Source organism: Nicotiana tomentosiformis, chromosome 5, assembly GCF_000390325.3.
Source record: "Nicotiana tomentosiformis chromosome 5, ASM39032v3, whole genome shotgun sequence".
NCBI classification, from domain to species: Eukaryota; Viridiplantae; Streptophyta; class Magnoliopsida; order Solanales; family Solanaceae; genus Nicotiana; species Nicotiana tomentosiformis.
The window spans coordinates 18,605,404-18,631,497 of NC_090816.1; the positions used below are offsets into that span (position 1 = coordinate 18,605,404).

A 26,094-nucleotide genomic window follows, 5' to 3' on the forward strand; every position below is an offset into this window, starting at 1 on the left:
AGATTAGAATACTCCCCATAAGATGAATCGAATTGGAATGTTATGAAATACAGTTATTGAAGTATATTATCGCCCCCAGGTGGATCAGGAAAATCACTTCAAATGATCCTCAATGCAACATGAGCCCTAGTGATTACGTAAGAGGTTTCAAGTTATCAGTGGTAGAGTGTAGATCAATATTGAGGTGAATCAACAATATATGGATAAGGGTTACAAAATATGAGATGAGAGTAGGCTCTCATTCTTAAGATGAACAGTAATGAGGAAGCATTAAAAGACTTAGATTTATACATATTTGATAAGCAGCGAAATAGTAACCTGGAGTTTGGTAGCAGACCTCAGCAACGATAAATCGAAGTAAGAATTATGATATAGTATGACCTACCTAGATGCAGTAAAGTCATACGAATGGATAACCAGGTCTATGGAATAAGATATAACAATATTCGTAAGTTCAACAAAGTATCCGAAGAACTTCATTGTACTTATAGATGCCCAAAGGGACATCTTATATGTTCACAAAATGAGGCCTATGGATTGGCTAAAAGCTTGAGGAAAAAGGAGAGAAAAGTCGCATAGGCGCACTTACAAAGTCAGAGTCGTACATGCTGCATGATAAAAGATAACAATAGTTACAAGATTAGAATGATTCCGACCACGAGTCGTGGTGTGAGAAAGAGGCCAAAAGGGGGGAATGCCCTGGCATTTGAGATTCATTCACAGAACAACTGCCTAGATGGCAAGAGGAGTACTAAATCATTCGCAAGAGCTATAGGTTATGAAAATAATAAGTGTATCAGTCAACATTCGAGGATGAATATTCCAAAGGGGGGAATGATATTACACCCCATGTTTTCGTACATGAAAGTACGCCATAATTAAATTGATGAAAGTTCGGGAATGAGATTATTTTGAGATTATAAGCATTATGCTATTTCAAACAAGTAATAAGTAAATTCGTGAAGGAGAAAGGGGGAAGCAAATCGAAGAAAAGGAATTTCGTCAAAGTTTGACATTTTGAGATAAAATAGGGCCCAAGCTAAAATACCTGGTATTTATAGACTAGTGCCATACAAGGTACCACATGGCCATGATAGTAAGGTGTATAAATTGTATTAAAAGTGAGTAGTATTTTATGTAATTTGAGATAATTCTTAATTATGTGGATAATTGGATAACTAGTAATTTTAGTGGGGGTTTAACTAATTAATTAGATTATTTGGATAAATTTGATTAGCCACCTAACGTGGCAGCCCAAGAGGTCTTGATTTAAAGCCCATATAATGACTCCTAATACATGTGAAAGGTGGAATCTTTAGGAGATAATGGTAGGCCAAGTCATACCTAAGTGGGGCCCATATTCATTTTGATAAAGACAATTCAAGTAAGAAGTATAATCTTGCAAAGGCTCTTATTTTTAACAGCGCACAGATTGTGCCATTTTCATGTCTCTTTTACCATTTCGCATTCATCACTTATCCAACCCTTATAGCAAAGAAAATTTCAATTTCGTGTTCATAGAAATTTCAGCAAAACACTACGTAACATATCAAAAAGGGACTAAATCTTGAGACAACAAATGGAATCTCTTGTGTAAGTAGAGTGGGCTGATCGTGAGTAAGTAAGAAAGCAAAACAATTCCATACCAAATTCTAAGAGAATCGGTTCAGGTATGTTAATGCTATCCCTTCTTTCTTTTTGGCATGATCCAAATGATACAAACGAAACGAGCAAAATACGCAACTTTCATAAATGACTCTATCAATCTAAATACTAGGGGTGTCTATATTCTTGATTCTCAATGTGAATTATATTATATCCTCTATTCATGGGTCTCAGAAAAATACGTATTTGATAAAGTTGTCCGAAAGGCATATTGATTTTATGATATTCGAGAAATCTTATAAATGTATTTCTTATGCATTTATACATATACATTGACCCATGACCATAAGGCGTTATATACGCGTATATTATATGTATATGGGATAGGGGAAAAGTTTACGACGTTATATACGCACTACCACCTGATCAGCTAGTATACGTTGATGATTTGCCCACAATGGCCGAAATGATATGATGGGATGCCCTTAGAGACTTGATGATATTATGAACACATATACATATGCATGGTATGATATTTATACGCATATGCATGACATTATAAAAATGAAATGATTCACAGAGTTATTCAGACATACATGTCGAGTCTTTTACTCCATGTTTTCTCATGTATATTGTTTACTGATTTTTATTCCTTACATACTCGGTACATTATTTGTACTGACGTCCCTTTTGCCTGGGGACGATGCGTTTCATGACCGCAGGTCCCGATAGACAGGTCGAGAGCCCTCCGAGTAGGCTATCAGCTCAGCGGAAAATGTTGGTGCTCTCCATTTGCTCCGGAGTTGCTTGTTTGGTTAGTATGATTTAAACATGTATTTTTTGGTATGGAGGGACTCTGTCCCGACCTTTATGTAAATTATGTATTCTTAGAGGCTTGTAGACATATGTCATATACGTAAAAGATTGTATGACCTTGTCGGCCTATGTTTAGTGTATGGGTGGTTATTTTGGTCTTATAGGCTTGTATGTCTTAAGTATAAGTTGGTACTTCATGTTGTATTCTACTTATCTCACAGCAACCTCTCCGGCTCAGTTATCTATGATAGTATAATACAAAAAAATACGTTATGTTGGTACTCGGTTAAGTAAGGTATCGGGTGCCCGTCACGGCCCATCGGTTTGGGTCGTGACACTATGCATGCTGCATTGTCTTCATACAAAATCGTTGGTAGTTTGTCACACTTCAAACCACATTTGTCTCGAATAAGATATATTATAGACCTCAACCACATATATTCTCGACTTGCTTCATGAATAGCAATTATCTCAGTGTGATTAGATGAAGTAGCTACGATTGATTGTTTAGTCGATCGCCAAGATATGGCAGTGTCTCCACATGTAAACGCATAGCTTGTTTGAGATCGAGCCTTGTGTGGGTAGGATAAATACCCAGCATTGGCATAACCAACAAGATCAGAATTGCAATCGTTGCCATAAAATAAACCCATATCGGTGGTCCCTTTTAGATACCGCAATATGTGTTTGATTCTATTCCAATGTCTCCTTGTAGGATTAGAGTTATATCTTGCTCAGACATTAATTGAAAAAGTTATGTCAGGCCTTGTAGTATTAGCAAGATACATTAGTGCACCAATTACACTAATATATGATATTTCAGGACCAAGAAGCTTTTCGTTCTTTTCTTGAGGCCGAAACAGATCCTTATTCACATCAAGGATCGAACAACCATATGAGTACTTAATAGATGTGTTTCATCCATGTAAAACTGTTTCAATACTTTTTCTGTGTAGGTAGATTGATGAACAAAAATCATGTTTGCCAAATGTTCAATTTGCAAACTGAGACATAATTTTGTCTTTTCCGAGATCTTTCATCTCGAATTCCTTCTTTAAATAACCAGTTGCCTTTTGGAGTTCTATAGGAGTTCTAATAAGGTTTGTGTCATCAACATATACGACAAGTACAACAAATTCTGATGTTGTTTTCTTTATAAAAACACATGGATAAATGACATCGTTTATATAATATTCCTTTAATAAATACTTACTAAGGCGGTTATACCACATTTGTCCTGATTGCTTAGACCATACAAAGATCTTTGCAATTTGATTGAAAATATTTCCCGGGACTTTGAATTATGTGTGTCATACATTTTAAATCCTTTGAAAATTTTCATGTATATCTCATTATCAAGTAAGCTATAAAGGTAGATTGTAACCACATTCATTAAATGCATGTCAAGCTTTTCATAGACAGCAAAACTAATGAGATAATAAAATGTTATTGCATCCATAACAAGTGAATATGTATCTTCATAATCGACACCAGGTTTTTGTGAAAATCCTTGTGCAATAAGGCGTGCCTTATATCTTTGTACCTCATTTTTCTCATTTCTTTTACGTACAAAGACCCATTTATAGCCAACAGGTTTAACACCATTAGGTGTTTGGACTACAAGCCCAAAAACTTTACGTTTCGCAAGTGAATCTAACTCAGATTGGATTGCTTCTTGCCATTTTGGCCAATCACGTCTTTGTCGACATTCTCCAATAGACTGAGGTTCAAGATCCTCACTATCTTGCATAATGTTATATGCAATATTATATGCTAAGACATAATCCACCATTATATCCACTCGATTCAAATTCGTCTGAATATCTATTGAGTTTATTGATAGTTCCTTATTTTCTTGACTCTCATGCTCAGTGATTTTCTCATGAATCTCAAAATTGGTTAAATCATGGATTTCTTTATTTCGTAGTGTCATCTTCATCATTTATTTTTCTTTTTTTAGGATTTCGATCCTTAGAACCCAATGGTCTGTCACGCTTTAGGTGTACTTTTGACTCATTAGGTATGACACTAGAAGATTGTCCAATAGGGACATCAATACGGATTGGAACATTCTCTGCAGGGATATGTGATTTTGTTATCCTTTTCAGATCCGTAAATACATATGACATTTGATTTGTTATTTTCTGCAAATGAATAATCTTTTGCATCTCTTTTTCACAAATAGAGGCACGTGTATCAAGATGAAACAATGATGACTTTTTTCACAAAATTTCTCGTTTGGTTTCACCATTTCCTCCCCCTAATTTTGGGGAAAATGTCTCATCGAATCGACAATCTGCAAATCTAGCAGTGAACAAATCTCCCATTAATATTTTGAGGTAGCGAATAATGGAGGATGATTCAAACCCAATATATATTCCTAACCTTCTTTGGGGACCGATCTTGGTGCGATATGGCTGTGCTACATGCACATATATTGCGCATTCAAAAATTCTTAAATGGAATATATTAGGTTCATGACCCAAAATTAATTACAACGGAAAATATTTATGATAATTTGCCAGTCTGAAATGTACTAGCATTGCTGTATGCAAAATGGCATTACCCCAAATAGAAGTGGGCAACCTCGTTTTCATGAGTAACAGTCTTGCTATCAGCTGTAGACATTTAATCAAAGATTCCGCAAAGTCATTTTGAGTGTGAACGTGAGCTACAAGATGTTCCACTTTTATCCCAATTGATAAGCAATAATCATTACATGATTGGGATGAAAACTCAGCAACATTATCAAGTCAAATAAACTTAATTGGATTTTCGAAAAACTGTGTTCGTAATCGAATTATTTGCACCATTAATTGTGTAAATACGAGGCTACGAGATGATAATAGAATCACATGAGACCATCTAGAAGATGCATCTATTAAGACCATAAAATATCTAAACGACTCACTAGATGGGTGAATAGGTCCACAAATGTCCCCTTGTATACGTTCCAAAAATGCAAGGGACTCAATCCCAACCTTTGTTGGTGATGGTCTAATAATTAACTTACCTTGATAATAATAAGGGCAAGAAAATTCATTATTTAAAAGAATTTTTAAATTCTTTAATTGATGCCCATTTGAGTTTTCTATAATTTGTCTCATCATAATTGATCCAGGATATCCAATCGATCATGCCAAAGTATAAAAGTATTGGAATCTGTAACCTTTTGGTTCACGATAGAATATGCCTCAATTGCACTAACTCATGTCAAATACAGGCCACAAGACAAAGATGAGAACTTCTCAATAACCCTTTTCTGGCCAGAGACATTCTTGGTAACGATAAGATATTCAAGATTATTTTCATCTATTGTCTCAATATGATATCCATTTTGGCGGATATCTTTAAAACTCAACAAGTTCCTCTTGGACTTGGAGGAGAATATCGCATTGTCTATGATAAGTATTGTTCCCCTAGGCAAAGTTATAGTAGCTCTTCTAGAGCCTTCAATTAGATTACTACTACCAGAAATTATAGTAACATCTGCCTTACACATACTTAAATGTGAGAAATATTTCTTCTCTTTGAATATTTTATGTGTCGTACATGAATCAATTAAATAAATATTTTTACAATTAAACTTTGATCCAAGTTTGCTTTGTGAGATATACATATTTGTTTCCTATGGTTTGATATACAAAAATAAATATACGAATAAATATTAGTATTTTCAGAGAAAAGAAAAAGAAACAAACCTTACTATTATCATAAACACGGAACAAAAACACTACCATAGTGCTTTTAATCATGTTTAAAATATTCACACACATGTGTCAGTTATACATATATGTGTGTGTGTGTGAGAGAGAGAACTAAATTTTCTTTACTTACGTATCAAAATTTCCATGAGATTGCACACAACAAAGAAATGTTAGTTTAAAGAAAAGGAAAAAAAACTACCACGCTAAGCAACAGTACTACACAGTAATGGACGAAATATGCAAAAAAATTAAAAATATCTGATTTTATACGACCTCAAATGTAACGACCCAGCCGGTCGTTTTGAGTATTTACATTCCGTTCAGCTATTTGAAGTCTTAAGCACCATCGTATGATGTAATATGACTTTTGTGAATCGTCGGTTTTCGTTTTCAGGTTATTCGGAATTGATTTGGAATAATGAATTTCATGATTGAAGTTTTAGAGTTGGAAGAGTTGACCAAGTTTGACTATTTAGTATTTGACCTCGGATTGGAGTTTTGATGATTTTGTTAGTTCCGGATGGTGATTTTGGACTCGGACGTATGCCCGGATTTGCATTTGGATATTTCTAGAATGTTTCAGCGCTGATTGGCGAAGGTTAAAAATTTGAAGGTTTGGAAAGTTCATAAGTTTGACCGAGAGTTAATGTAACGACCCGGCCAGTCGTTTTGAGTATTACAACCCCATTTTCCCATTTACTTCTCAAATTGTACTTTACAGTTGTTGAGTGAATTGCCGGGATAATTGGTTCGGGTCCAGTGAGGTTTTTGAAGGAATTGGAACACTTAGTTCCAAGGTTTAAAGCTTAAGTTAAAATAGTGACCGGATGCAGACTTATGTGTAAACGACCTTGGATTCGAATTTTGATGATTCCAATAGCTCCGTATGGTGATTTTGGACTTAGGAGCGTGTCCGAAAAATTATTTGGAGATCCGTAGTGGAATTTGGCTTGAATTGCCGAAAGTTAATTTTTTGGGAAGTTTGACCGGGGGTTTGACTTTTTGATATCGGGGTCGGAATCTGATTTCGGAAATTTGAATAGGTCTGTAGTCTGAAATGTGACTTGTGTGCAAAATTTGAGGTCAATCGGACGTGATTTGATAGGTTTCAGCGTCGTTTGTAGAATTTGGAAATTTGGAAATTGATTAGGCTTGAATCCGTGTGTAGTTCGTATTTCTGAGATTGTTAGGTATGATTTGAGGCCTCGGGTAGGTCCGTGTTATGTTATGAAACTTGTTGGTATGTTCGGACGGGGACCCAAGGGCCTCGGGTGAGTTTCGGATAGTTAACAGATTGATTTTTGAATTTGGAAGACTGCTAGAACTGAAGCCTTCTGGTGTAATCGCACCTGCGAAAAAGTAGTCGCAGGTGCGAGCAGGGGTGCGCTGAAGCGAGGTGCGCATGTGTGGAAGATGCTTCGCAGGTGCGCAATCGCACCAGCGCGAGAAGGAGCGCAGATGCGGGCAGAGGGCTGTGAGGCATTGGTTGCAGGTGCGAGGGAAAATTCCGCACATGCATGAGCGCAGCTGCAGACGGATGCACGCAGAAGCGAAAATTAGACAGGCTAGTGGAGTCCGCAAAATACGATATTTTACTCGCACAAGCGAATGCGCAGGTGCGCAAATCTTGTCCGCAGATGTGAAAATCGCTGGGGCAGAACCTTAAATTCGAGGGTTCAACATTTTCACCCATTTTCGGATTTTGGAGCTCGAGTTGGGCAATTTTGGAGAGGAAATTTTTCACGCAACTTGGGGTAAGTATTCTTAACTCCCTTGTAATTATATTCCATGAATTAATCTTCATTTTTGGTGTAAGATTATCGAATCTTCAAGAGAAATAGAAGAAAATTTCTATAATGTCACAAAACGAATTTTTCAACTTTGAATACCGATTTTGAGTCGGATTTGAGTGAAATTAGTATGGTTGAACTTGTAATTGGATGTGTTATCGTATTTTGTAAGTTTCGTCAGATTTCGAGACGTGGGTCCCACGAGTGATTTTTGGGGCGCAATTTCGAATTTTACGAAAAATATTAGCGTTTTGATATGGAATTAATTATTATAAATCGTGTGGACTGAGTCAAATTATTGTGACTAGATTCAAGCCGTTTAGAAGTTGATACACGCATAATGGAATTTCTGGAGCATTGCTTAGCCCGCTCAATATTGGATTTGGCATGTTCGAGGTAAGTAATTCTTCTAATCTTGGATTTGAGGGTATGAACCCTGAATATATGTATTTTGTGAATTGTTGGGAGGTGACGCACATGCTAGGTGACATGTGTGTGGGCGTGCACTATAGAAATTGTGACATAATTATTTCTGTGAAATTTGTAGTTAAATAATCTTGGCATTTTCCATGCAGTTTTATGAGTTATAGATATTGAGCTGAAAAGTATATTAAAAATCATATTGAGGCTATGTGCCGGTATTATTGGGACCTCCAGAGGTCATATTGCTGTGAATTATTTGTTTTAAATTGAAAATTCATACTCAGTCTTACTCATTTCATTGCATATCATATCTCAGTCTCTGTTGTTATTTATTGATACATCATATCATAATTTTTGGGCTATTTTTCATGACATTGTGAGCCCGAGATACTGGAGAGATTGATGATTGAGTGAGGCCGAGGGCCTGATTTGTGAGGATATTTATGGGATCGGGCTGCACGCCGCAGCATGTTGCGTATTTATGGGATCGGGCTGCACGCCGCAACATGTTTGATATCGGCCGAGGGCCTGATTGTGAAGATGAGTGTGGATCGGGGCTGCCCCGCCTGCAACATACTTTATTATTATAGCACGTGAGTTGTCCGTGCAGATTATAGCGCTTGGGCTGAAGGAGGCCCTCCGAAGTCTGTACACACCCCTAGTGAGCGCAGGTACCTACTGAGTGCGAGTGCCGAGTGCTGAGTGACTGGGAGGCATGAGTGATTGTGAGATATGCCCGAGTGGCAAAGAGTGATTGTGAGGTATGCTCGAGTGGCAAGAGTGATTGTGAGGTATGCCCGAGTGGCAAAAGTGATTGTGAGGTATGCCCGAGTGGCACGAGTGACTGTGATATTTGCCTGAGGGCCTGTATATGAGTGATGTTCTGCCCGAGGGGCTCTTTATGATTTTTATCACCGAGTTGCATTGCATTGGCATGCACACATGACATACATGCATAGAGATGTATTTTTTTCTCATGTTGTACAATATCACATCATTCATGATTTCTCACACATTTTGACAGATGGGCATAGTGATATATTTGTTTTACATGGGTTATCCGGAAGAAAAATAAAACATATTATTTATTATTGAAAAGATTTTTAGAGAAATTTATTGTTTTCAAACTATTGATATTATTGGCAACTTCGGCAAACGATTTGGGTTTTCACTAATATATTTGAATGAAAGAACTACTCTTTTTGAAATCATTATTTGGATGAGTATTTTATCTCTGAGTTACTTCTGGTATTATTTGCTTTATGTTATTATGGATTGTTGTGGACTATTGGTTTTGGACCCGACCTTGGTGGAAGCTTGTCACTACTTTCAACCTACTGCTAGGTTTGTTACTTACTCTGTACATGGGGTCGGTTGTACTGATACTACACTTCTGTATATTTCGTGCAGATGTTGGCTGTTGTTGTTGCTGTGCTTGATGGTTGCGGGATTTGAAGATGTACCTGCATTCCTGTTGTAGCTGCCTCTTGTTCAGGGTAGCCTTAGATTTATAAAAGCTTTGTTTATGTATTATTCAAACAGACTATGTATTTATTTTATTTTCGCTTTGTATACTCTATTCTTAGAAGCTCATGATTTGTACTACCAGTTCTTGGGGATTGTATAAGACCAGGATCTTTATTCACTTAAATTGCTTTAATAATTATCATTGAAATTAGTTAGTTGGTAATTGACTTACCTAACGGGATGGGTTAGGTGCCATCACGACTAGTTGGATTTTGGGTCGTGACAGTTGACTTTAAGTATATTAGATTCAGATTGTGGTTTCGGGAATTTGAATAGCTTTGTTATGTCATTTGAGACTTGTGTACAAAATTTGGGTTCATTCCGGATTGATTTGATATATTTCGGCACGAGATTTTGGAAGTTGAAAATTTAAAGTTCATTAAGTTTGAATTGAGGTGCGATTCGTCGTTTTGATGTTGTTATGCATGATTTGAGGCCTCGAGTAGGTCCGTGTTATGTTATAGGACTTGTTGGTATATTTGGACGGGGTCCCGAGGAGCTGAGGTGGATTTTAGACGAGGTTCAGATCGTTTCGGATTATATTGAATATCTTGCATATCTTGATTGATTACCTGAATTTCTTGCATATCTTCCTTATATGCATGATTGTTCATTGAGTAGAACACTTTAAAAAACAAGAATTGTGATAATAAAAAATAATTGTTTTGCCTGAGATTGTTCCTGATTTGATTATATACTTGTTCTATACTTGTTGGAATATTGAACTGCACAGGTGTTAGTGAGTATCATTTTTAGTTCTTGCTTGTTTTATCTCGCCGAGGTTGGTTAGGATACTTATTGAGTACATGTGGTCGGTTGTACTCATACTACACTTTTGCACCCTGCATGCAGATCTTTGTGTTGATGTTGTTATGTACGGTGATGACTGGCATAGAAGATGTACCTGTGTTCCAGTTGTGGCTATCACTTGCCCTTGGTAGCATTAGATTCAGATTTTGTTCATTTACATTTCAAAGAAATGTTGTAATTATTTCAATTCAATTTTATAAAATTCTAAGTCTTAGTAGCTCATGACTTGTACTACCAGTCCTTGTGGATTCTTTGAATAAAAATTCAGTTATATTTTCATTATTTCTCTCAATAAATCTCATTTGAATTAGATTGTTACTAGTTGGCTTACCTAGCGGGTTGGGTGCCATCACGACTAGTGAAATTTTGGATCGTGACATCAAAGATATATTGTAGCCCAGAAATGCCAATAAATGAGATCAAATAATCAATCTTGCGAGCATGATAATAATCACTTTCAATGCCATCGACCGAAATGGTAGAAAATAATTGATTCGTCATATTCTTGATCTGTATACAGAATCATATAGAAAAACTAAAACATTGATTAAAACAAATGTTAGAATTATATTTAATCAAAATGAACTAACATTATTTCATAAAATAAATAATACTAATTGATACTTATGACTACTATTCATGTAAATAAATATGATTACATGGTGTTTATTAAGCAGCTACTACGAATAGGCAAAAATAAAAATCAAACTACTCTATCATATTTAACCACTGATCCACTATCGATCAAGTGGTCTATTTTTTCATTCAAAGAAACCTACCACATCCAAGTGGGTAATGTCAAATTCATTGTCATAGACAAAATGAGCTTCAAGGCCTTTATTCTTTAGAGATGCTTGATAAAGCTCAACCAAATATCTTGACGTATGATAAATATTTATGTAATGCCCTTTTCCACCGCAACGATAACATTCAGTTTCTGAACCCTTTGCCTTTGGCTTCTCATCTTTTCCTTTTCACTTTTGGTGGTTATTTTTATTTGGGGAATGATTAACACCAGAAATTTTTTTTCCTCGGCCACGACCACGAACAGGGCCACGACCTTTTCCACGCTTAGCATAATGGGAATAAACCTCATTCATTATGGGCAATGGTGTAGACCCAATGGGTCAATTATCGTGATTTCTCATAAGCAACTCATTATTTCGTTCAACTATGAGAAGAAGAGAAATCAACTTAGAGTACTTCTTGAAACCTTTCTCTCGATACTACTGTTGCAAACCCATATTGGAGGCATGAAACGTTGTGGACGTTTTTTCAAGCATTTATAGTCAGTGATACTATTTTCACAGAGTTTCAATTTAGAACTAATTATGAACATCGCCGAATTGTATTCAGAAACAGATTTAAAGTCTTTGAGCCTCAGATGAGCCCAATTATATCGTGCTTGTGAAAGTGTGACCAACTTTAAGTTGTCATATCTTTCCTTTAAACCATTCCACAAAACAAGTGGATCTTTGACTGTGAGATATTCTATTTTCAACCCTTCATCAAGATGATGGCGCAAGAAAATCAAAGCCTTAGCACAATCTTGGGTAGATGCTTTAATTTTATCTTTAATGGCTTCTCCAGGACCCGTTGCATCTAAATGGATTTCAGCATTCAACACGCTTGAAATTTCAAGGGCAATGAACTTTCGTTTCATAATATCAATCATAATTAAAAGAGGAAAAAAATTATACCTTAGTTTTTTCAAAAAGCTTTTTGAGATGGTAGAGTCTCGTGCTGATAACGTGAAATAAAATAATAGAAGAATATTGCAAAGAAAAGGGAGAGACAATTCTATTGATTTGAGATGAATTACAATAGAATAAGACCTCTCTATTTACAGGGAAAAAATGACTTAGCCACCAAGTAACAAACCCTAAAATCTCTCTAAAATATAGAGATTCACCTTAAATACAATTCTATTTATAATAGAGTGTTTGTTTTGTTTTTATTTTCGTTTTGCAACATTTTATCCCTTTTACCATATGTAATTCTTTTCCTAAACACTCTCAATTTTTATTTGTTTATTTATTTATTTATTATTATTATTATTATTATTTTATTATTAACTTGATCCACTTCATTTTATGTAGCAATATTTGATCGGCATGAAGTCTAATAAAGAAAAAAAACTTTTGTCACATATTAAAAGTATCATTGTAATTTGTGAATTTAAACACGACATGATATGTTTACAACTATAAAGAGCATCTCATTAGAAATTAAATAAAAGTTAAATTTAAAAATTTAAAGTATAGAAAGATATTAATTTTTCGTCACAAATTAAAAAGAGAATAGTGTACATTAAGCGAAGTATATGAGTATTTGCTTTGATATTAAATTGAAGCATATTGATATGACTAATTCAAATTTGCCCGTAAAAGGCAAGTTTTTATGGAATAAAATGCTTCTTATAAAAACATTCATTCACATGTCTAGAACCTTTAACTTTAACTTTTAATTAAGGGAGGGAGAAGCATCAACATCCTATTATATACATTGCCGATTAGATCCATAAAATTACACCCATCTAAGGGAATGGTCTTTAAATATTATTTATATTTTTACTTTATTGCTTTACTTTTCTTTTTCACTTCAAACATCATAATTCTTTAATTTTAAAAGCTTAAAACTTTTGTGTGGGTTGGAAACCGAAAGCTAGTGATTGATTATTGTTAAAATCGTTTGAATGTTGCTAATTTGTGTTAAATTTCTAGCTCAAATACTAATTTAGTGATTTGCTTTAAAAATGTCAAAACTCTATTATTGGTCATTATAAAGTGTTAAAGAAAATAAAGTGGATCTCTTCGTTTGATATTATTTGGCTAAATTGGGGATTGAGTATCGTTGGTGTTTGGGGGCTTTGCTTCAAATTTGAGATTATTTGGAGTAAATTTGGGGTTGTTTGATCGAAATTCAAATAACACTTTGTTGAACAACACACAAAACAATTATGCTAGTCGAGTAGCCTTTGATAAATAATTTAACATATAGGTCGACTGCAGATAACCCAATTACGCCAATCTGGTAGGATTTGGTAAATAATTGAACAATCACAAAATTATGCTAATCTGATAGAGTTTATGAACAATTTAACAAATAGGTTGAATGCAGTTAACACAAAGTTATATAAATATGGTAAGTTTGGTAACAATTGAATAATAACAATGTCATGTCAATTGGGTAGAGTTTATGAACAATTAACAATATATGTAGAGTAATATAGCATCAAATCTATAAATTTGGTAGAAAATCCCAATCAAGCAATAAGTGTGGTTTCGAAGGTCATTTTCTAAATACATTAAAAAAAGGCTAATATAAAAGACCAAACCCTTATAGGACATTCTTGTCAGTTACCAATCAAATCATAGGACCTCATATTTATTGAAAGTTCTAGTCATCTACTCTATCCGTTCACTTTTACTTGTTCACTTTGAACTTTTCACGCCTCTTAAAAAATAATAATTGTAGAATATATTTTATCATATAACCCATAATAATGATAGCATTTCAGAAAGTTTTGGGAAATAATTTTAGAAATGAGTAATTAATGATAAGGGTAAAACAAGAAAATTTTTTATCTTTATCTTGATTCGCTAAAATGGACAAGTAAAAGTAAAAATATATTTTTAGTATAACAGATAAGTAAAAGTAAACAAAGGGAGTACATAATATGATAAAAATGACACTAAATAATTACTTTTTGGTCCACTTTTTAATATTTAGTAACCGTTTGAATTGTGATCAATATATTTTTTAAATCTGAAGACAATAACAACAACAAACTCAGTGAAATTCTATAAAGTAGGGTCTGGGGAGGGTAGAGTGTATGCAGATTTTACCCTACCTTACGAAGATAGAGAGACTTTTTCCGATAGATCCTCGGCTCACGAGGAAAAACAAAACTATAAAGAAAACAGAAACAACAAGTAGTAACCATAGCGAGCAAAGGTCATATAATAACCGAAGAGAAAGAAATGACATATAGTAAAAGAAATAAGCGAATATGAAGAAATGAAAATACAACACTGACACTAATGACACCGGCATATAAATAAGACACGCCCGCTTACCACTACCATTCTACCTTAATTCTCAACCTCCATATCTTTTCATCAAGGGTCATATTTTCAGTCAGCTGAAACAGCGCCATGTCATGCCTAATCACATCTCTCCAATACTTTTTGGGCCTACCTCTACCTCTACCTCTCCTCAACCCACCATAGTCAACCTCTCACACCTCCTCACTAGGACATATATGCACCTCCTCTTCTCATGCCCGTACCATCTCAATCTAGCTTACCTCATCTTGTCCTTCAACATAATATACTAAAACTCTAATTTTTATAAGTGAAACTCCACAAAGTGAAAAACTGGTTAAAGTTTGACTAGTTTTGAAACGAGGGATAAATGTAAATTACCCGTCTAAAAAGTGACTATTTTCTCCAGTTTTTCTACAATTTGTCGAAATCCATGGCAAGCGGGCAAGCCCAAAGATGAAAAATCACCAAGCCCAGCCCATATACACGTGGGCTTTCATCATCAGTAACCCTTTACATAAACCAAACGATGAGATCTCAGCCATTTCTCTCAAAAACTAGGGTTTACTCTCTCACCAGAGCAGCTTCTCTTCTCCAATGGCGCCCAAGAAATCTCTCCGTAACCCAGAATTAATTCCTGGCCTGGGAAAATTCTCACGTTCTAAAATGTACCACAAGAAAGGTCTCTGGGCAATCAAGAAGAAAAACGGCGGCACATTTCCATCCCACAACAAAAAACCCACCGCCGCCGCTCCGGCAATAAAACCCCCAAAGTTTTACCCCGCCGATGACGTAGCAAAACCCCTTGTGAACAAACACAAGCCAAAACCTACAAAACTCAGAGCAAGCATTACACCTGGGACTGTGTTGATTATCCTAGCTGGTAGGTTTAAGGGGAAAAGAGTTGTGTTTTTGAAACAACTTGGTTCTGGGCTACTGCTTGTTACTGGACCTTTTAAGATTAATGGCGTTCCTCTTAGACGTGTGAATCAAGCTTATGTTATTGGTACCTCAACTAAGGTTGATGTTTCGGGTGTGAATGTGGAGAAAATTGATGATAAGTATTTCGTTAAGCAGGTTGAGAAGAAGCAGAAGAAGGGAGAAGGGGAGTTTTTTGAAGACAAGAAAGAGGTTTGTCTTCTTTGTTCTTTTTCTGCTTCGATCTGTTTCCATAGTGTATATGCAAATTCAGGTTCATAAATAAATGTGACCTAGTATAGATATATATTTATAAAAATATTTAAATTGTGTGTGCGCGCCTTTGTGTGTATGTGTGTGCGTGTATAGATAAATGTATTGTAGATGTAATTGAAGGTGGATAGAGACTTAGTATAAATATATGATTTTAAGTTATATACATGTACATTGTAATGGATTATTTACATTGTCAGTGTAATTTAACATGTTATATCATGTTACTTGCCATTTATTCGAGGTTATCAATTGATACTACATACTATTAAATAGAGTTACTTGCAATTACCTTTTAAGTGATAGTGTATTCGTTTTTTATACTCTGAATATATATTTGCACAAAGTGATGCACCCACAGCTTAGTTATATATACTGTCAAAAAATTTCTAAGTGTGTGTATATGCGGGCATTATATGTACACACACTTGTAAAGGATGTAGGAGAAGAACATTTGAGAGTCGTTTGATTTGTGATTTGTGTATTTGATTGTTGAGTGCAGGAGAAGAATGTGCTTCCACAAGAAAAGAAAGATGAGCAGAAAGCTGTGGACACTGCATTGATCAAGGCCATTGAAGGCGTTCCTGAATTGAAGGCTTATTTGTCCGCGAGGTTCTCACTCAAGGCAGGCATGAAACCACATGAGCTTGTCTTTTAGAGGAACAACATCTACATCACTTTTTTGGATAAATTGATTTTGTTACGCTCTATTTTCTGTTTTGTTCGGTTTGAACCTGCGTTTAGAGGTCATATTGAGAATTTGCTGATTATAAACATCTTTAATTAGAATATATGCATTATGGGAATTTTGTGTTGATCTTGATTATCCTACTTATAGTGACTTGTTAATGTCTGAGCTCAATGATAAACTTTTTTGCTGGGGTTGGAATTATTCTCCATATTGAAGCTACACCTTCATGTACCAAGAAGAGGGTTGAATTGAGTACCCTTCATCTTGACTGCCATGGTGGCCGTAGCTATATGAATATATTTGACTTGAGAAGTTAAGTGGCTGGTTGTTGTAAATCTAATGACATATTTGCTTACCGAACTTTTTACATTTTGCATACCCACTGTGAAAGGGAATTAAAGAAGGGGAGCCTAGGTATAACTGATAAAGTTGCTGCCATGTGACTAGGAGGTCACGGGTTCGAGCCGTGGAAACAGCCTCTTGCAAAAAATGCAGGGTAAGACTGCGTATTTTGTGTAGGCCCTTTTTTATGACCAATCAGCTCTGCATCTCCCAGGATCACTGCTTTGATTCCTAACAATTTGCTTAGTTGCTTCAACAAAAAATTCTTCATTGGGTGGTGGTTATTGAGAAGGTAGTCAGTCAATCTTATGTGATAGCACTAAACTCATTCTCATGTTCTGCAAAAGCTATCTTTTGGCTCTCATGGATTTGAATATATGTTGGATACAGAAGTTATGTTGAGGATGGGTTTTGGCTTTAGTTAAAAGCTGGTTTTAGGATCATTGTCTTACAACATTTGTTGGCATACTGTTCTCTTCCTGGGACCTCAGAAGATGACGATGTTTATTGTGGAAGATAAGGCAAATAGTGAAAGCTTATGTCCATTCCATGGCTCTTAGTTGTGAATATTGAAACAATAGTATAAGGGTGGATGGTATTTTAAGTGACATTATGTAATCCCTCCAAGTACTGCTTGTTACTCTTTAACGAGCTGCTGTTTGTATTCTGGAAATCATTAATTTGGGAGTTGCATCTGGATTTAAGTGGATTTTTCTAGAGTAGAGTTCCACAGATGTTACTGGTAATTGCTGATAAGTAGTGGAAGAAGAATAAGTCAAAACAAATACATTTAATCTTCTAGCTGGCTTGCTGACTGTCCACTCTAACCATCCTTTCATCTATTTTCCATTGAATAGAATAAGAGGTGGACCCATACATGCTTGTTGCGAATGGCCGTATCCTAAGGAGTGTGATGCAGATAGCCTACCCTAATATTTGCCTGCCCTAATGCAAATATTAGTATAATGCAAATATTAGTGGCCTCGAACCCATGATCTATATCTCACAACAACTTTACCGATGCAAATATTAGTGGCCTCGAATCCATGATCTATATCTCACAACAACTTTACGGATGCTTGTATTGTATGTAACGTGAAGTTTGTTTCCTCTTATAGAAATAAGAGATAAAATCATTGTGTTTGTTGCGTTTTCTCCCAGCTCGATATCTATATGCATCTCAAAACACTACATTTCGAATGATTATTTATCAAAATTTTAAAGAGAGTACAAGAACATACTCCCTCCAATTGGGAGAGTGTTAATTTGACTCAGACGAAGAAATGCATCGGAATATAGATTCTATATCATGCTCTTGAGATAAGAATCTATCCAACTACGGCGAATTTTGAGAATGAAAGACAGAAAGAGTCAAAAGTGGAACAATGCAATGTGTAAAATCTGAATGGTTTTTGTCGATAGTACTCACAAGAAAACGAAGTTCTACAAAGCTATAAGAGAACTCGCACATAATAAAATCAATAAATACATAACTACAAACCTAAACCCGCTATACTAAACAAGGAAAAAACACTCATTCCCCAAATTAGGAGAAATTCTTTTCATCTCCATTAAACTAGACTTACTAATTGCAGCAAACAAAGAATGGTCTAGTATTTTAACTTGGTGAGTGCACATACAACTACACCCATTTTTTTCTTCTTTGCAAAAATGGGTGCTGACAACTAACTAAAAAAAATTAATACATATATTTCGAGACAGGAAGTAACATATGCGGTATCCCCTCCAACTATATACTGCTCAAACACCAAGTGGCACTGCAGGGCGAAATTGCTACTTTTTTTTATATTCTCATTGAAGAAAAAGAGGAATTACAACATCCAAGAGCGTGGTAGAGGAATTGGTAGACTCATCCATGTATGAAAAGCATGATGGAATCAGCTCGATCAATTGTTGCCACCATGTTTTGGCTTTAGCATCTGCCGAGCACATCTAAACAAAAAACTGCTTCTTTATCAACAGGTTTCATTCAATTTGTTGTGGATTGGGTGATGGAAAAACCACCTTACCTCCCTTTGCCTTCAACATTTTCAATTTCCCATAGAATCTCCGGAGCTTTCCTAGCCACTGTGGCCAGCCACAGAGGAATATGTTTGAATGTAGTTATATTGATCTCTACTATTGCTACAAAGGGTGATGTGATCTCCACCTCTAGTAGCCTAACTATCTACTCAACTATGGCTATTAGATAGAGCAAACTTCATCCATTTAAAGCTGCAGCCAAGTTTCCAACTTTTATACCATTGTTAGAAGCAAAGTTTTCTCTGCAATAGAAAGAAATTGTTGGGATGGACACAAAACCTACTGCTCTTTTCTTAGCCAAACACTTGTAAGAAAAATCAAGATTCTTGTTATCATCATCTAACAAGAACTCATTGATTGTTCTTTTGTAAGAACCAAACCACTTAGCTTGCATATAACTAAGTTGTCTCCAAGGTGGAACATGAATATCCATTTTCTTCATTGATTTCTTTGTAGCTCTACTCATTAGTTTCACCACTTGCTTCAATTCTTCCACTTTTCCAACAAATATTGAAGGGAAAATCTCGAGCAATGAAGTGTAGTAGGGTGTTGGTCTAGCTATTTCGAATTCTCTGGCAAGATAAACTTCGATTATATAGCGATTTTCGTTCATGTTAATGTCAATGTACTCGTAATTTCCAGATGGAAGTTGACCATTTCTTTCCCATTTTGATTTGCACAGATCTATATATGAAGTATGAATTCAAGAAATGGATTAGTCACTTTCCAAGAAAATGCTTTCAAGAAGTAAAGTAGTGAAATAGTTTTAAATAAATGTAGCTACTTATCTAAGTTACTAGCATCAATTGACAATAGTGAAGAGGAATGATTAGGATTAGAAAGATGAAAATGTAGAGTTTTTAAATTTCTTTTTTCACCAAAAAGAAATGAAACAAAAGAAGTCATACAAACAAATTTGAATTAAAATCTAATTGATGTAAAATTAAGTGTAAATGGCAGCCAGCATCCCATATTCACGCAGGATCCGGAGAAGAGCCGCACCACAAGGGGTGTGATGTAGGTAGCCTAGATGCAAACATCAATGGCTGATTTCACGGTTCAAACCCATGACTTGTCACATATAACTTTATCGTCACTCTAAGGCTTCCCTTCCATGTAAGAATAAGTGTATGACTTAAAAATCACTATTTAATCTTAGAAAACTCTAATTTACCTCAAAAGATAATGAAATGGAATAAAATGTTCATGTACTAATCAATTCAGTAATTTGTGCTAAAATAATTTTCCTCAATAATTTGTGATTGAGACGTAATTAACTTAGAACTTACCAGCATCAAATCCTCTATTACGCAACCGAGTCATCAACCGCCGTTTGAACTCCACCGTACTCCGATCACCGATTTCAAGCCATGCATTTTCCACGACGGAATGAATATTTCTCTTCACATAATCACTTTCTTCATAACCTAACAATTTCCTTAACTTATCCTTAATCTCTAAATCATCAAAACAATTATTGCTTAATCCATTTTCTACTAAATTATCTCTATCATTATCAATAATCTCTTCTTCATTTCTTCCTCCTCTAAAACCATTTCCTCTTTCAATAAACGAATTTACAAGACCGTACAAATCCGTCACGCTCTCAACCGACGAGTGCTCGCTACCACTGCTTTCGCAAAATCTCGCCTTTGCCACCTCATCAAATGCCGCTGCTACCCTCTTAAACCTCATTTTTATGCACGGACAGAAAGAGTTTAATTTTTATGCAATGACAGTAAAATAATCACGTTAAAATGACGAGAAATGTCCCTTTTTGTGATTTCTTAATGTTCAGGGAGAATAAGCTATTGACAATTTATAGAGTTTTGCTTGATATGTAGATGAAGAAATTAGCTACGTTGCTGCGCATATATATATATATATATATATATATATATATATAGTAAATACTATTTACATAGAGATAGGTATAAGTACATTATTGGTGATTTGGTTCTATGTGATTTTGCATAGTTTCAGTATTTTGGCTTGAAGGGCATGACCTAATGTATCTGGACATAATTTATCGACTGGTTCATTTTGTTTAGCTTTGTTGTCCTATTAAGTGATAAGTCATGACACCCCTTTCAAAAATTAATAATTAAAGAAATAACTTATCAATCGGATAATCACTTAAATGTCCTAATAATATAGATTATCTGTCTCCCAATAGAATTATACAAATATATTACTTTTTTGAGAGTCAAATCATGTTATATTATTCAACCATAGAAAGTTGTGGCTCTAATATATTATCATATTTTTTATGTGGCAATGTTCTAATTAAGTATGTTATCTTTTTCCTAAAGAATAAATTAAAATTGATATTTGAGTTCATACGTATTTTCAATTCTCGACCATTTTTTCTTCAAATTGGGGTCTTTCTATACAAGCACCGTGGGCATTGTTTATTTAAGTTTTCACAATTCCAAATTCCAAAATGAAGAAAATTTATCCGCACTCTATTTTTAATCTAAACTATTATAATTTATCATATATAGTTAAATGATAAAATTGGGGTAAAAATATGTATTAATTAACTATGATTAAGTAAGAACAGTGTAAGTAAATTAAACCTGTCAAGTATCATTCCATTATAGGTTTAAAAGTTTTTTTTTTTACTCGAAAACAAACTCAAGTTACTTGAGAAACTCACCTGGTGAGTAATAAATTAATATACCATAGTTGAGTAATAAAATAAACTTTATTCAAATGACAAATAGTTTGCATTAATAGGCTTGCCGTGAACATAATACCAAATTCTTTGCAATGTATTCAAAATAATTTAAAATTGAATGAAACTATCGTTCAGAAATTGAGAGAAGGAAATGTCAAAAAGAAAAGAAAAGAAAAGAAAAAAACCATGATAAACTACTCAGGGAAGTGGCGATTGGAAGACGTAAATCTTGCAAGATTAGCCATCTTTTCCTATATTATTCTTCTTCTTCTTCTTCTAGGGTATTAAATGGATGGGCAAGTTCAATAAATTTAGAATTCCGTCCAGATACATTGAATCTCAATTTCTTACCACAGTTATGCTACTCTTTTCACTAATCATTTGGTTTAAATACGGGATAATCAAGAAAGATTGTTGATTTGAATTATGTTTTAAAGATCTTAATAGACCACTGTGCTTGTCAACAATAATAAAAACAATAATAAACCGAGTAAGTTCCCACAAATGAGGTCTAGGGAGAGTAGTGTGAATGTAGGCCTTGCCCCTACTCTGAAAGGGCTTGTCCTGAATGCTAAGAAAAAAAGAAGAAAAAAAAGCGCATTTTAAAAAAAATAAAAATCTAGCCTTGGACTTCAAACATGGGCTGAGGCAGAAGCCGAGTTACGGGTTCGACCCAACCCAATAGATTTTGTTCAAATAGTGTATTTTGTGTTAAATTTTTTATTAAATATGTATAAATATTAAATTTAAAACTCAATCGTTAGGACTTGAAGTCGTCGTTCCAAAATTCCGACCCCATAAACTTAAAATACTAGGTCCAGCTCTGACTTCAAAAGCTTCAGTTGCTCCAAGAATGCACCATTTAGTTGCTAGAGGCCAGATAACTACATTACTGCAATTATCGGAGACGTTCATTTAATAATTAGGTTGGCAAACCATTGTAAGCTTATTTAAATTAGTAATTTGACTCAGAAAAAGACTACTACTATGTTTCACTCAAGGTTGTTTCTCTAATTTATCAATATTCGTTCATTCTTTCTTGCTAACGAGTTGAGGGCCTTTGATGATATGAATTCAATGCGAAGAATAGTATTCTGCCCAAGATGCTCTTAACGTGAGAGCTTTGTCTATTATATATAATGTTATATAGAGTACAATGTATCAAGTCAATAAGGACTCTACCTAGAGTACAAGGTTATGTAAACAAGGACTCTTTAGAATACAAAGTGTAAGACTAAAGAAATTCTACCTATGCTATATGCACTAATACACCCCCTCAATCTAAACAGGCGGAAGAAACGGACTGATTGTCCCGAAGAAAACAAAAGCGAGATGAAGACAGTGCCTTTGTAAAGATATCTGCTAACTGTAAATGTGTCGGAACATATTGAACTATAAGAACTCCTTGTGCAACCTTATCACACACAAAATGAAAATCAACAACAATGTGTTTCGAGCGATCATGAAAAACTAGATTACGGGTCATCTAAGTTGAACTGATATTGTCACACAATACACGAATTGGTTCATGAAAAAAGATACCAAGCTCACAAAGACTGTGACGAATCCAACAAGTTTCAGCAACAATGTATGCAATAGCTCGGTACTGATCAGCCTCTGCAGACGATTTTGAAACTGTTGGTTGCTTCTTTGCACGCCAAGAGATAAGATTAGATCCTAGGAACACAGTAAAACCTGAAGTAGAACGATGACTATCAAGACAACCAGTCCAATCAGCATCCGAGTAGGCAATAACCATGAAAAAGTCAAACTATAAGTCAGAGTACCCTGCAAGTACCTGAAAATTCGCTTGACACAATGTATGTGAGTGGTACGGGGAGCATGCATAAATTGAGAGACAACATTTACAGCATAGGCAATATCTGGATGAGTCATAGTCAAATATTTAAGAGCACCAACTATGCTCCTGCATTCACTAGGATCTGAAAGTAACTCACCGTCCATCAGAAAAATAGAAGTGCGAGAAGCAAGGGCAGTACGAACTGGTTTGCATGTGTGCATATGAAATTTAAGTAACAAATCAGAAATGTACTTTTGCTGAGACAGGTGAAGACCGTGAGATGTACGAACTGCTTGAATACTAAGAAAATAATGGAGATTGCCTAAGTCCTTCATAGCAAACTGATGAGATAGACGAGAAATGAATTGATCAAGAAGACCATTATGATTACCTGTAAGAATGATATCATCGACATAGAGTAATAGAATAAGGACATGAGAAGAATAGCGATAAATAAATATCGAACTATCAGATTTGCTGCAAGCAAAACCATGAGAAATAAGAAATGCACTGAAGCGATGAAACCAACCCCGATGAGCTTGTTTCAAGCCATAGACGGCTTTGGTTAGCTTGCAAACATGATTAGGATAGTCGGGGTGAATAAAACCTGGAGGCTGCTTCATGTAGACCTCCTTAGTAAGAACCCCGTGCAAAAATATATTTTTAACATCTATCTGACGAATTTGCCAAAAAAAAGAGACAACAAGGGAAAGAACAATTCTCACAGTTGTCGCACGAACAACATGGCTAAATGTTTCATGATAATCGATGCTAGGCTTTTGATGAAAATCTTGTGCTACAAGGCGAGCCTTGTATTGCTCAATGGACCCATCTAAATTATATTTTATGTGATGTACCCATTTGCAACCGACTAAGTTCATGTTAGGGGTAAAAGGAACAAGGATCCAAGTATTATTCTCCAAAAGGGCATTAAATTCATCTGCCATTGCTTGTTGCCACTTTGAATTTTTCACAGCTTGAGAAAAGTAAGAAGGTTCATGTTCATGGATATTAGCACTCAAAGAAAATTATTTCTTTGGCTTAGAAATACAAGACTTAGATCGAGTTTGCATGGGAAGGGGTAGATGACGAAGTTGGAAAATTAGTAATAGGTAATGAGGTAGACAAAGATGGTGAAAAACCTACAGGTAATGACTCACTAAGGCTAGGTACGGGTGGAATAGACTCTACAGGAGAGATCTGATAACTTGTGAAATCTATAGTTCTAGAGGATAAATGTTGATACACCATCTCTTTGGGGTCCATCTTTGATAGGAATTGACTACTAGCATTGGTCAAGCTTCTTTTGAGGCAAAAGTGCTTCTTTTATCAAAAGTATTTTTTTTTTAAAATTAAGGTGTTTGGCCATGCTTTTGAAAAGAAAAAAAATACTTATAAGGAGAAGCAAAACAGTTTTTGATAAGCAGAAAAAGTAATTTTTCTCCAAAAGTATTTTTTTAAAAAGCACTTTTGAGAAAAATACACTTAGAATCACCTTTTAAAAGCTTGGTCAAATACTAATTGATACTCAAAAGTACTTTTCAAACTAAGTAGCCAAACTTAAAATGTTTTTCACCAAAAGTACTTTTTTTTTAAAAAGTACTTTTGAGAAAATCACTTCTCAAAATAAGCTGATTTTAGAAGTTTAGCCAATTAAATTCCGATAAATTAGAGTCTCAATTCATAGATGCATCACATTGACAATTGAATACATCTCAGCTCAAAATATTAGTAATAATTAAGATCGACTCTGTCAATACTTTTATACCCACAGATGAAATCCCAAATTATTTATGCTTATATTTTGTGACATCCTGTTGATCAACCAGAGAAAAAGATAACCAAAGGATTTTGGTACCAAGTGTCACATATTTTATTATCGGGACATATATAATCCTAACAGTTAGAAAAAGAAGAGTTCAGATCTTCAAGTATCACTAACTACATAATTCTGAAATAAATGGAGTCACATCCCTACATTTAAAAGCTATACAATTGTATAACTATAACCATATAAAATACAAGCCATCATATCAATTAATTAGGGATGATACATTTCAATCAGTAGAAGAGTAAAGTTTGCACTTCTTTTGAGACAAAAAAAATATAATTTCGAAATAGATGTAAGTCAGACTCCTAGAAATCAACAAATAGTTTTTGCGCAACTACACCATAATGATAGATTGATACTACTTAAGCTAACTATTCCTATTGCACTTCTTGGTAAAAAAAAATAAAATTTCACAACCCGCGAGCGTATTTCTCTGCGTTTGTGGAGAAGTTTGCTAGCTGAGATGAATGGTGGTAGCAAAAAAGTGGGGCGTACTACACCAGAGGCGGATTTAGGGGTGGGAGGGGGTTTGTCCGAACCCCCTTCTGTTGAATTTGACATGATTAATGTGAACTAGTATGAACATTTGTAAGTCTCCTTTTAGGAGGAAATTAGTAGATGTATTTTTTCATGCATTTACATTGCATGATCACACTTAATGTGATGTCATGCATGACATTATTAAGGTCATTTTCCTTCTATAAATAGCAAAGGTTTTGTTCATTTGTAAACATTTCTCACTTGCCTTCTTATCTCCTAAGGCATTTGAATCTTCTTTCTCTCTTGTAGTA

At 35.0% G+C, this 26,094-nt stretch overlaps 2 protein-coding genes and 1 non-coding gene across 4 annotated transcripts; 2 read left to right on the forward strand and 1 right to left on the reverse strand.

Annotated features, from left to right (window-relative positions):
- Positions 1-15,246: 15,246 nt before the first annotated feature.
- On the forward strand, positions 15,247-16,732 carry LOC104108894 (large ribosomal subunit protein eL6-like). Its single transcript, XM_009618046.4, has 2 exons — positions 15,247-15,855; positions 16,418-16,732. Exons 1-2 carry the CDS (start codon positions 15,322-15,324, stop codon positions 16,571-16,573), a joined length of 690 nt encoding a protein of 229 aa, XP_009616341.1. The 5' UTR covers positions 15,247-15,321; the 3' UTR covers positions 16,574-16,732.
- A 151-nt stretch (positions 16,733-16,883) lies between these two features.
- Positions 16,884-16,978, forward strand: LOC117279750 (small nucleolar RNA snoR109). Its single transcript, XR_004510165.1, has one exon. It is a non-coding gene; the product is annotated as a small nucleolar RNA snoR109 (small nucleolar RNA).
- Positions 16,979-18,341: 1,363 nt separating this feature from the next.
- On the reverse strand, positions 18,342-20,841 carry LOC104108895 (uncharacterized). Of its 2 annotated transcripts, XR_001971763.3 has the most exons (3): positions 20,281-20,841; positions 18,979-19,675; positions 18,342-18,901 (listed from the first exon to the last, which is right to left on the reverse strand). XR_001971763.3 is itself a non-coding variant. In XM_018775141.3 (2 exons), exons 1-2 carry the CDS (start codon positions 20,684-20,686, stop codon positions 19,170-19,172), a joined length of 912 nt encoding a protein of 303 aa, XP_018630657.1. In that variant the 5' UTR covers positions 20,687-20,841; the 3' UTR covers positions 18,342-19,169. The 2 variants fall into 2 exon arrangements, 1 of the variants encoding a protein (XP_018630657.1); XM_018775141.3 differs by having other exon boundaries at positions 18,342-19,675.
- Between the last annotated feature and the right edge of the window lie 5,253 nt (positions 20,842-26,094).

Bases quoted from the DNA above. Each gene is read 5' to 3' on its own strand.
- LOC104108894 (XM_009618046.4), top strand. From the start codon at position 15,322: ATGGCGCCCAAGAAATCTCTCCGTAACCCAGAATTAATTCCTGGCCTG. The intron at 15,856-16,417 runs GTTTGTCTTCTT...TGTTGAGTGCAG, and splicing joins TTTTTGAAGACAAGAAAGAG to GAGAAGAATGTGCTTCCACA.
- LOC104108895 (XM_018775141.3), bottom strand. From the start codon at position 20,686: ATGAGGTTTAAGAGGGTAGCAGCGGCATTTGATGAGGTGGCAAAGGCG. The intron at 19,676-20,280 runs GTAAGTTCTAAG...CTTCATATATAG, and splicing joins TAATAGAGGATTTGATGCTG to ATCTGTGCAAATCAAAATGG.